The sequence below is a fragment of the Schistocerca cancellata genome, chromosome 3 (genome assembly GCF_023864275.1).
Source record: "Schistocerca cancellata isolate TAMUIC-IGC-003103 chromosome 3, iqSchCanc2.1, whole genome shotgun sequence".
NCBI classification, from domain to species: Eukaryota; Metazoa; Arthropoda; class Insecta; order Orthoptera; family Acrididae; genus Schistocerca; species Schistocerca cancellata.
In genome coordinates this window covers 520,016,439-520,029,101 of record NC_064628.1, presented here as the reverse complement: position 1 = coordinate 520,029,101, position 12,663 = coordinate 520,016,439, and the positions used below count along the sequence as shown (strand labels likewise).

The 12,663-nt window shown below is 40.3% G+C and overlaps 2 protein-coding genes across 2 annotated transcripts in view; one reads left to right on the top strand and one right to left on the bottom strand.

The window, feature by feature from the left end:
* LOC126175331 (GTP-binding protein Di-Ras1) overlaps positions 1 to 12,663 on the top strand; it is a 1,524,693-nt gene that overhangs the window by 488,440 nt on the left and 1,023,590 nt on the right. The window contains exon 3 of the mRNA XM_049922048.1: positions 10,046 to 10,067. The gene's annotated coding sequence lies outside the window, so the exon portion shown is untranslated. The remainder of the gene's footprint in view (positions 1 to 10,045; positions 10,068 to 12,663) is intronic.
* LOC126175330 (pancreatic lipase-related protein 2-like) overlaps positions 482 to 12,663 on the bottom strand; it is a 379,377-nt gene continuing 367,195 nt past the window's right edge. The window contains exons 6-7 of the mRNA XM_049922046.1: positions 6,247 to 6,403; positions 482 to 1,021 (exon numbers count right to left, since the gene is read on the bottom strand). Of these exons, the coding sequence (XP_049778003.1) occupies positions 766 to 1,021; positions 6,247 to 6,403 (413 nt within the window). The 3' untranslated portion in view covers positions 482 to 765. The remainder of the gene's footprint in view (positions 1,022 to 6,246; positions 6,404 to 12,663) is intronic.

Sequence of the window (12,663 nt, the reverse complement as noted above, 5' to 3'; positions counted from 1 at the left end):
CCGACTTAAATAGTTTGAAGATAACTTTATTATTTTCCTACTGACTCCTGCTTGTTTTAGGTCTTCTTCTATTTCTTGAAACCAATGGGTTCTTTTCTTTAAATGTGTGTTTGAGCTATTACTACATAAAAAATCCTCTTTCTCAATCAGAATCTGAACGGTAGCTCAGTGTGTTCGGTTAGAGAGGCGGTGGACCTCTATAATGAAAAAAGCTGAGTAAAGGAGTCAACGATCATCTTGACCGAATGTCCTGTGGTGTCCGCCCAGAACTCTTCCAGGCAATTAAGTGTGAACTGCAGAGCAGCCATATAGACGTAAATATGAAATAGTTAAGTATTAGAACCTTAAAGGCTTCCAGTAAACGTAAAACTAATGTTTCTGAGGTAAATATGAGACTTATTTTACAGATGGGCTAAATGTAATGTTCTGCAATGTCAAAAGATGAAACAGTAAACAAATCAGTACTTTTTTTTCTATTGCGAAGAATACTCTTTATTTTCACTTAACGGCGCACTATATTTATGATTTTATAATATAGTAACGTCTGAATAATTTATCAAAGAGCGTCTATTATAAGAAACACAAGTCCTCACAGCCACATAAAAACGCACACCGAGCGTAAATATTTGATGCGGGCACAATGTTCATAGAGCTTGTTTCGCGAGTCTCACTGGCAGCGACATGGCTGCAGCCGGTTCTGCTTGGAAGTTCATCACATTGCCGCTATCCGGCACGTAGGTGGACGAGCACACCTGGCCGCGCAGGTCACGTGGTTGCCATGGCAACGCTGGTGGCAGCCAGTAGCAGCAACAGCGCCTCCCACGGGGCCGCGGCGCAAGAGCCTCCAGCCGGAGGCAGCGTGTTGTCCAGGTCACGCATACGCCCCTCGCGCCGCTGTGCGGCTCCTTCCGCCTCCAGTGAGTTGTCCAGGTCCAGCATGGGCTGTGGCGGCTTCGCGCCCGCCTCCCCCAGGCCGTACGGAGACTGCTCCGCCGTGCGCAGGTAGAACGAGCCGAACGTCCTGCGGGCATACAGTGCTGATGCTAAAAATGCTGTACATTTGCCTTACTACATGCAGTTACCTAACTGTTGGGTGGCAACAAGAGGGAGCGGAAGGATAGTGAGACGCGATAAGTGAGGATCCCAATAATATCGACAAACACACAATACTCCCATCCCCACCGACCATCAAATATTTCGTAGACTTCATCCTTCCCAAGGTGTAGATGACACAAAATTCTTCACCGATACCATTCTGCCTTGCTTAACTTCTCTCAGTTGAACCCTTGTTCCACTCCTCTTCAAATAACTAGAATATTGTAACGTGTCCTAAATATCCCACATTTGCGTCTCAATACCTAACGACGTATTACAAATCCAAATTCATGAAACAATTGGTTCAATTTGCTCTAAGCACTATGGGACTTAACATCTGAGGTCATCAGTCCACTAGACTTACAACTACTTAAACCTAACTAACCTAAGTACCTCACACAATCAATGCCCGAGGCAGGATTCGAACCTGCGACCGTAGCAGCAGGGCGGTTCCGGACTGAAGCGCCTAGAACCGCTCGGCCACATCGGCTGGCAGGAATCACCAAGCAAAATAGCTGCATGTGCGTTCTGGAAGGCTATGGATCATTCATTTTTTTTTCTTTTTCTGTGGGTTCCATCCGGTCGCTGTGGTCGAGCGGTTCTAGGCGCTTCAGTCCGGAACCGCGCTGCTGCTACGGTTGCAGGTTAGAATCCTGCCTCGGGCATGGATGTGTGTGATGTCCTTACGTTAGTTAAGTCTAAGTAGTTCTAAGTCTAGTGGACTCATGACCTCAGCTCCCATAGTGCTCAAAGACATTTGAATCATTTTGTGGTTTCCATTACGTCGATTAAGGCGACCACCAAGGAGGTTCCAATCAAAAGGATAGAGCCGATTTTTGACTGTGCTGCTTTTGCCCACACGAACTGCTACTCTATCTCTGACGTTCAAGTCGTGGAAGGGAGGTTTTGCCTCGTTATTCTTTGCTTCCGTTCCTGGAGCATTATGGCCTGTATGATACATAGCGACTACGCGATAGTATTGAACCAATGTCTCTCCTTCTGTTTTCTCATTTCTTATTTCAGAGTTACGTTTCATTATTTTGAGGAAATTAAACAGCTTTTAATATAAGGGGCGATCAGAAAGCTTCCGTTTGAGAGTCTTTCTGCAGCGTGTATGCAACGTAGCGCGACGTCGATACTGTTACATAAGCACCGCTACGTATAGAAATTATTAGTGTAACATTCGCGACGATACGATGTGCGTGCGGTAAATGTGGAAACGTGAACTAGAGTGACGTTATTAACGAATGCAACCAAACACAACCAACGTGCTGTTATTCTTTCCTGGCCGGGTTCAAAATGGTTCAAATGGCTCTGAGCACCGTGGGACTTAACATCTGAGGTCATCAGTCCCCTAGAACATAGAACTACTTAAACCTAACTAACCTAAGGACATCACACACATCCATGCCCGAGGTAGGATTCGAACCTGCACCCGTAGCGGTCACGCGGTTCCAGACTGTAGGGCTTAGAACCGCTCGACCACTCCGGCTGGTTTCCTGGCTGGCAAAGGACAAACACGATAGACGTCCATCGGAGAACGGAGAATGCGTATGGGGCAACATGTCTGTTGACAAACACTGTTGCGGAATTGTACACCAAAGGGTTCTGCTGTTTCGTGATAACGAACGTACCCATATCACAAATGTCGTAACCTAGAAGATACGCTAACTCAATTGGGAAACACTCGAGCATGTACCCTATAGTTCTGATCTCTCCCCATGCGATTGTGGTCCCATCGGTATCAAAAAAGACCTTGAACGGTCGACGATTCCTCTCGGACGAGAATGTACAGCAGGCAGTAACGGAATTTTTCACACAGCAGGGCGCTGTGTTTTACCTGACGCGTATCTTCAAGTTTGTCCGTTGGTGGGATGATTTCCTCAATGTTCTTGGCGATTTTGCCTGACTGGCACACTGCTTTTGGACGGTGCGGTCTGTGTAACGCGAAAAAGGTGCTACACTATCTACAGTTGTTCAGTGTGTTTACTTATGACATGGCATCGTCATACACAGTTCTCTTGTATTCGGTAAAACACCGCGTTGCTGGTTGAACATCATCGTATGTTCATGGTTGTGTATTCAGCAGTGGATGTCCTTGATGTGTGCAGAGATGAACAGCAAAACGACGTTTACAGTATAAAGTTATCTGCAGCAAATTGTGTGTATTCAGGTATCAAAGAATATAGTATAGTACCGACCAACTGAAAGAGACGGTGCTGTTGTTTAGACACTGACTTCATCTTCGGGACTATAGATTTTGCTCTGTCTGGATATACTCATTTAGGTTTTCCGTGGTTTACCTCATTTATTTCAGGCAAGTGCCAAGATGGCTCCTTCATCGAGGCCATGGTCGACTGCCTGTTCTCATAAAAGAATACTTACTGCATATATTTTGTTTGTATGCGTGTGTTTGAGCTATTTATTTACGTTGAGGTATGATGATAAATCCTACATCATTGTAACATTAACCATGTATAAATAAATAAATACATTGCTAGATTTCTTGTCAGAAAATTATTTCCTCGTCTCGCAAAGACATAAAAAATCAATTATTAAATCGTACAACAAAACCTCTTTTCCTGACGAGGCCTCCTTATGTGAAACTGAAAATTTTTCTTCTTCCATCATTTCTGAACGTTCGTACCATCATGTGTATCAGATACGATTTTTCTTACCACTTCAAGCCACTACATTTATTGGCTACCAGTTGTATAAAAAACTACAAAAAAGTGTTTGTGTTCGGAATATTTACATTTTTGAGAGGGTAATGGGAAACCGGCTCATCATTCGTCTTAAAGACACATGAATAACACCGCAATTATTTGTGTAATTCTACACCTGGATACGGTCCTGACTCAATTCTAGAGTTTCAAATTAAAGGTCTAAGCGTTTCATTGCATATCACAGAAAAACGTTTCCACCTAAATACGCCTGATTCCGCATGGTACAGGGAAGTGATGTCTCAACTGTCGGCTTCAGTCGACAATTGTTTTTTTTTATAGTGTCTACAACTATTTGGACAATAACTTCCTTCTGTGTGGGACTGATGTTAAAGTAGCAGTTTTCACAGTCACCGTCTCGACTTCTGAGATTCCTACAAATCACTTGAATGGTCTGATACAAATTTATTACGTTACGCCAAAGAAGTTGCGGTGAAAGATTTGAGAGGAGTATTAGGACTGGATAGACGAATAGAAGTGTACTTTAAATTAGTTTTGGTAGTAAACAGAACCAATAGGTGGAAAAAATATATGAGGTCATGAATAGTCAATGTAGCATAATATAGGTACTCTCTATGAAATGGATCTCGTTACTGACAATAAAGGAAGAATATAACAAGAGGAGACATGGTATCGTACTGTCACCAGCTATAACATCTCTGGAGTTAGCAGTACACTTTCACATACTTCAACAAATATTGCCTCGTAGAGACTAGAATCTAATTGCTGGATCAAAACTGATTGGCATTTTTAGGATTCTAGTCAGTTATCACATGTTACTTAGATGTAAGTAAAGTTAAACAGACCGTTGGCTGCATTATTAGACATGAAGCTAAGTTAACGCCTTAAATAATGCTAGTGTTACCAGTTCACACATAAGAATATCGAAAGAGAGAGAATGACCTTGTGAGTAAGGGAAGTAAGCCAATAAATGTTATTGATCAAAGTTGTAAACGGAGAATTAAAGAAATGTAGAAAAGAGCGGAAATAAAAGTAAGTTTTAATGTTCACTCTGTGCAGAGGTAATTATAAATGTAGTATTATCCCGGATTGGAGAAAAATGGCTTCGGCTGAGGAACTACATGACCTTACGTTGCGGCGATTTCAGGCAAGAACGGTAGCCTCGAGTCAGGATCACCTGACAGAAATTTGAAACCTATTCCTCTCAAAATGATGAGGATAAGAGCAAGTGCACTGTGCAACAACGAGAGGCGAGATATCATGGAGTGACGAAAGGAAAAAGAGTATCATACACAGGAAATGACAACAGCTTAGGAAACTACTCTTTTACTCTTTCGGGAATGTGAAGTTGCTGCAGCAGCTGTTTAAGAAAATTTAATTTTCAAATAAATTAGTTCGTTAATTCAAGAATGCACAAAAACCACGGGGTAACAATAAGACTGGAAGACCAAGAACGAAGCTCTCGGATTAAAAAGGGTGTAATACACGGATGTAGTCTTTCGCCCCTACTGTTCAGTCTATACATCGAACAAGCAATGACGCAAATAAAAGAAAGGTTTAAGACTGGAACTAAAATTAAAGGTGAAAGTATATCAAGGATTCGATTCGTTGATGATATTGTTATCCTCAGTGAAAATGAAAAAGAATTACAGGATGTGTTGAACGAAATGAACAGTTTAATGAGTTCAGAATGTGGATTTAGAATAAATCAGTGAACGAGGAAAGTAATGAGAAGTAGCAGAAGAGATAACAGCGAGAAACTTGCCATCAGAATCTGAGATCATAACGAAGACGAAGTCAAGGAATTCTGCTGTCTAGGAAGCAAAATAACTGATATTACTGGAGAAAGCGGGACATAAAAGGAGAATGGGACTGGCAAAAAGGGCGTTCCTTGTCAAGAGAAGTCTGCAGACACAGGTCTCAGCTTGAGGAGGAGATTTCTGAGAACGTACGTTTGGAGTACAGTATTATATGGCAGGGTAACAATGACTGTTCAGAAAACCAGAACAAAAGAGAATCGAGGCATTTGAGATGTGATGCCACAGATGAATGTCGAAAATTTGGTGGACTGCTAAGGTAAGGAATGAGGAGGTTCTGTGCAGAGTCGGTGAGGAAAGGAACATATAGAAAACACAGACAATAAGAAGGGATATGATGATAGGCATCAGGGGATAAGTACCACGTTACCAGAGGGAGCTGTAGAGGTTTAAAAATGTAGAGGAACACAGAGACTGGAATACGTCCAGCAAATAATCGACGACTTCTGTTGTAAATGCTACTCTGAGATGAAAAGGTTAGCACAGGAAAGGAATTCGCAGCATGCCGCATCAAACCAATAAGAAAACAGATGACTCAAAAAATAAATCAATAAAAATACATAATGCAAGAAATTCAAGTTTAGATTTTTACAAATACTGGTGTCCAGACGTAGTAAACAGCAGACGCTTAGGCACACTGTGTGACTCACGAGTAGTTCTGGAAGAGCCCCAGCGCGATTCCATCCTGCCCCTCGCAGCGTCCGCTGGAGAAGTCGTCCCAGGAGGTGCAGCGAGAGCCCACGAAGGCGCCCGGCCGGCGCACCGCCTCCGCCAGGTACGAGGGCGCCATCATGTGCGAGCACACCACTGCAACACAGCCGGCTGCTAGCCACAAGTGTCCAAGCCGTCCGCACACTAGATTCTTACCAGGAGCAATATTTAGCATAATTACTGACCGAAATTAAGAATTTAAAATGCTGCCGTAACCTACACATTAACAGGTATAATCTTACGTTAAGGTTTCAACACAGTACCGCAAGTATAAAAATTGCAAACCGTGTACATATCTTGAAGCAGTGCAACTCACGGAGCACAAATTACCCAGACTATATTCACGCAGTATTTTATAACGAGATCACTCGGCAACTTCCAACAACGTTCGCCCATAATTTCAAGGCTTTTCGAAACTTTTTCTCATTGACACTCCTCGACTAAATAATGAAAGAAATAAAGTTCATCGCTTCCTACATTTTGGCTCTTCATGCAGTACAATTGCAGTATCAGGCATGATGTTTTAATTTATTACTTCTTTACTACTAAAGGTATTTGGAACGCATTTTGCACACAGTGTAAGACGTGTATATTTCTATTGTCTTGTCAAACCACAATTTATGAAAGATGTTTATATTTTATTAATAGGATTAAGCATGAATAATTAATATTTGTCATGTTGGAAACAATTGTCGTAGTAGTGAATGTCTGCACCAAAGTATTGTTGGCAAGAGAGACCGCACATTGATATAATTTTAAAAAGGGCGGGAGAGACAGCCTATGGATACATTTTAAGAAAAGAGCGGGAAGGACCGTGCATTGATATATTTTGCAATGGTAGCAGGGATTGTCTGCACCAGAAAGCATTGTTGGCAGGAGAGACCGCACTTTAGCGTTCGTAGGAAGTCAGTAGTAAGCGAGAAGTGAAGCGAGTCGGTAGCAGCTCCGAAGCGAGAGGTTGAGAGGAGCGGTGTGCCTGCCAGCTACCAGCTATGATTTGCAAGAGATTATAAATGGATGTACAGAGACATCAGCTAACTATTATCATAAGAGGAACTAATATTATAGAATTTTTTGAGAAACTCAAGACTATTAAAGGTATGTTTGCGCATTGCTGGTTGTAAGATTATTGTAAAAAGTAAACTTGAACGTTTATTTCATTTCATTCAGAATATAATTAATTTTTGCCAGCAATATTGCATTACTGATTATAATCCATCCTAAAAACCATCAACGTAAAACTTTGAAAAATTTTATTGTTGTCAAGAAAAAGTTTAACTATGAATTACGTAACTTCAGTCAAATTAATTTAAGAATAACGTCAGCTTTGCTATTAAAGGATAACGTCAGCTTTGGTAATAAATACAGCCCACCAGCAGCTAATAGAGTATAGTAAAACAGAGTAAGTTTATTCATGTCGCAGTTCGATGTAGCAGTCAGATAGCGATCCAGTAACAGTAAAAAAGGTAAGGAACAGTTTTGGGTTATTGCAGGTAACGACTGAGGGCCACAACGACGACACAGTCTATGTTTCGTCAAAATAATCAGCAAATCACTTTTAATAAGCAGCATTTAAATTTGTATGCGAAGATTGAGAAAGAGAATTAATTTCAAGGGGAAGATTTCATTTGTTGTTATTAAGCAAGAGATATAAATCCTAAGGGAAGGTTTCATAGGTCATTGTAGAAAGGAAGGTTGAGTAACAAAAGATATTTAGAGGAGACGGAAAGGTTTCAACAGTATAAGCACATATTACTGAATGTATCTGCAAAATTATATCATTGTAAGACTCATAGTTCAAGAGATAGGACGTCATAAACATTGAAATAAGTGAAAAACTAGATTTTCTTAAAACAGAGGTACTAAAGTTGTTTTAAACATGGGAGTTTGACTCTCAGAAGAGTCGGAGTTGGAGATTTTATGGTACTGCACTATTTAGTAATGTATTCCTAACAGAATACGCCATGCTGCAAACTGTATGGCTAACGAAATTTAGGTGACCCTGCATTTATAAAGAAGAACATGTGACGCTCACACCCTGCATATGTATCCATGGGTGGACATTGTAATACATCGTGTCCGCTTGTGAATGTCCCTTTATACAGGTCGAGGCACCTAAGAAATGTCGTCTCCATATATCCAGAACAAGTCCCTATATCGAGTTGTGGTTTTCGTTAAGTTATAACGTAGTGTGGGAAATTGTAATTTTTAACTTTTGTAGCTGCAGACTTATGACAGCGACGTAGATTTTTATAATGCGACTGTATACCTTTTTCTGCAGCACTGGAAGAACCTTCGAATGGGACTTCAGAGAAAAAGCATGACTCTTCTTCGTCAAACAATAAAAACAGAATAGCTGCGCTACCCACTGCCCTACCAAAAACTACTGTAGAGTGCTGTCAGCAGTGTGTTCGGGAATTCGTGTGGGTTTCGGCCAGTGTTAAGAAAGAATCCGTGATGGGATATTGCCGAGCGCAGACGTGTATTTTCTGAGCAAACCACGATAATATTTTTAGAGCATAAATGACTTCAACTGATTATTTTTAGTGTTGGGGAGAGCGAAGTGCTTTGTAGCATTTTGGGAGAATATCAGTAGGTCTTAAAGGTGAACTTATTAATGACAAGGATGGTATAAGTTGGCATCGCGGACTGAAAATAATTGCTCAAATTGCTGATCAGAACGAAAACCATGCAAGAACCGGGTGAGAAAGTAAAAGAGCCGTTTTCTGATTCATTTCGTAAATTACAATAAACGAAAGTAAAACTGGACAATCTATCCACTCATTTTACAAACAAAAGTCAGCCACAGTTCCGTGTTGAAGGAAGAGGGGTACAGGCTGAATGTCATGGAATGTGTGGCTGGTCGCGGCGGAGGTTCGAGTCCTCCCTCGGGCATGGGTGTGTGTGTTTTCCCTAAGGATAATTTAGGTTAAGTAGTGTGCAAGCTTAAGGACTGATGACCCTAGCAGTTACGTCCCATAAGATTTCACACACATTTGAACATTTTTTTTAACTAGTTGAATGTTAGGCAAATGGTAAGAACAATTTTATACGTAAATTAAGATAGGTTACGGCTAGAAAATTAACTAGTCAACTGATTTCAATGATTGTATTAATTCAGTTGTCCCTACGGCTGTTATTAAGAACTCGTGCTTGCGTCGCCGCCTCCAGATCGTGGTATTCCAGGTTCGATTTCCGGTTGGGTAGGAGAGTTTCATCATTTGGGGACTGTGTTCGTATCGTCCTAATCATTTCATCTCACTTTCATCACAAAAACACGAAAGACGCCGAAGTGGCGTCAGTAGTAAGGCTTGCACCTGACAGCAAAACGACCCCAGATGGAATATCCCAGCCATATCGAGCATATTTTTTTTTTTTTTTTAAATAAGAACTATCAACTGTTTGTATGGCTCTGACGTGACCTCCCTAACTACGCCTTACCTCTTACCATAAGTTTTCCCCGTTTCATGCCCTCGTTAAAAGTATCTTAAAAATTATGTCTCATTGGAAGAAATTCTACAGAATATAACTGCTCGGTTTCTCAATATAATGTATTACCGAAATAAGGTGCACTTTTTGAAGAGTTATTGCGGAAGTATCTGACAGCTGTAAAAGAATAAAATGTAATTTGTTACTGATTTTGTAATCTCTCTGATTAACATTATTTTTAATTCAGTGCGTTGTTTTTTCGGCAACTATCTAGACACAATATCCTAATTAAATTCTTTTTTTTTTCAGATTCTGCGTTGCAGAGAACTTGGTAAGTTGGCACCGAAAGTTTTTCACTTGAAGAACGACCTGTCTAATGGAAAGCGTTAAATTAATATTCGATGAACAACGAAGTACAATTCCTTTCGTCTATATTTATGGGCCACAAGTATTCCATCAGTGTTGTGTTGGTTACTAATGAAATGCAATAGCCGATTACAAATGACACAACAATGAGCTTTCCAACTAACTGATTGTAAGCGGAGGCCACTTATGTGAGAAAAGTATATACATTACGTCGAAAGAGCAATGCATTTTTGAAAAAACTGCTTCATTCATACAGGAAATTTTTCAAAGTTGCATGCGGCCGTTCTATTTTCTTAAATTTTTATGGAGAAATTGTCACAAGTGGTTCATGGTTCCTTTTCCTCGTCTACCAAAACGCAGCATTTTCAATATTCAGAATAGGTTTTATTACTAATCGTTGCTAGGACATGTATTTTCTAAGTCAATTGAGTATAGTGTGTGTATCTGCTTACCTTTGGTCTCCAACTATCAGGAATCATACTACATAAATACTCCCCTAGTCCTCATTTTTTTTTCATGAATCCAAATTGGTCTCCATTTAGATCTTATTCAGTCGTTCACGGTAACTTTTTAAATTCTAGATGGGATATTTTTTCTGCCTTTAACACTAAACTTATTCTTCTGTAATTGCAAGTATCTGTCATTTCTTCTTTTTCATGGATTGAAGGTGGCTTAATTTCCACAAAACCTTCTCGTAATTAAATGTTTCTCGTTTCCCTCTTCTGTTTCATTCCTTAAAATCTCTTCATTCTTTGACGGTGTTCCTAATTCCTTCGCTCTGTCCATATTTTCCCTGTTTTCTTCTTTTCTTTGACTTTAAATTTCAAGTTCATATATTTATTTTTGAATTGGTCCCTTTCATTCGTCATTTTCCTACTGATTCCTGCTTGTTTTAGGTCTTCGCCTATTTCTTGAAACCAATTAGTTATTTTCCTATTTTTGTGTTTTTGATCTATTAGTACATCAAAAATTGTCTTGGTTCTATGTATGTGTCCTTAGGATGTTAGTCGACGTTTTCTGATCACGCCTGTGAGTCTTTCTGTGTGTTCGTATAGCTCCTCTGTTGGTCTCTTCATCCGTATACCATCTCTGTGTGCTGCTCCAAAAATCTTCCTGAGGACTTAACGTTCTATTTTTTTCTGTCTCATTGATGTCTGATGCTCCCATTGTGGTCGTTTTTGATGCATAGAATGCTTCTGATAGTACAACTACATTGTAGTATCTGAGTTTGGTCTGTCGTTAAATGTTTCTTTCATTGTAGTGCTTCCATGTCAGTTTGTACGCTTCCTGAAGTTTTTCTGTTCGTTGTATTTCGGATGTCTTACTTGATCTTCCTATTTGTAGATATTCCCCTAGTTACTTGAATTTTTCCACTGTGTTAACCTTTCCTTACTAGTGTCCATGGTTTGTGTGTTCTTTCCATGTACTGCTTTTCCTCACATGATATCTGCGGATCGGTTTTGGCAGAGACTCATGTATGTACTCCAGTACTTCTTGTGCTTCGTATCTATTGTTTCTGAGAATTTCCAGGTCATCTGAGAACGCCGGGCATTTTATGCTTGTCTTATTTGCACGTTTTCTTCCTAACTGAAAGCCCTTTACTTCTTTTTCCCATTGTCTGATAATTTGGTCCAAGACCATGTTGACTATAAGAGATGAGAGAGTTTCTCTTGGTCTGACTCCAGTATATATCTCGAATAATTCTGAGATTTCTCCCACCAATTTTATTTTGGGCGTTGTATCTGTCAGTGTTATGTACCCCAGTTTTTCCTGCGTATTCCATACTCTTCTAGTGTGTCAAAGAGAGAGTATCTGTCAATGGAGTTCCCGCCGGCGGTTCGAATCCTTCCTCGGGCATCGGTATGTTTGTTGTTCTTAGCATAAATTAGTGTAAGTAGTGTGTAAGTCTAGGGACCGATGACCTAAGCAGTTTGGTCCCTTATGAATTCACACACATTTGAACATTTGTCAGTCGAGTCAAAGGCCTTCTTAAAATCCACGAATGTGGCTACAGCGTTGCTCCTCTGTCTGATATTCAGGAGTGTTAGCAGTTTCAATACAGGATCTTTCTTTCCTGAAACCTGCTTAGTGTTCACCTACTTTTGTATCAGGTTAAGGTCTAGTCTGTTGAACAATGCCTTGGATACAATTTTGTATGTGCCTGCAACAATGAGATACCTCTGTAATTATTGGAGTCTCTCTTGTCGCCCATTCTGTGGAAGGGGTGAATCAACGCACGTTTCCATTCTTGTGGAATTTTCTCTAAAATCCATATTGCTGTGAGAATTTTATGAATTTCCTTTGTGATGGTTTGGTCTTTGCGTTTCCAGAGCTAGGAGATAATGCCGTCTTCTCCCGGGGCTCTGTTGTCATCTAGTTGTTTTATAATCTCCTCTACCTCTGTTGTTATAAGGGGTTTAGAATCTGGATTTGTACTTTTTCTTTAAGTGTTTTTTTTTTGTTTAGGCTTCTCGAAGTTATCAAAGCGTTTTTTAAGAAGTTTTCAGTTTCCTATAGGGGTATTTGTTACCAGAGGCCCATCAATTCTTTTCAAGCAGGTA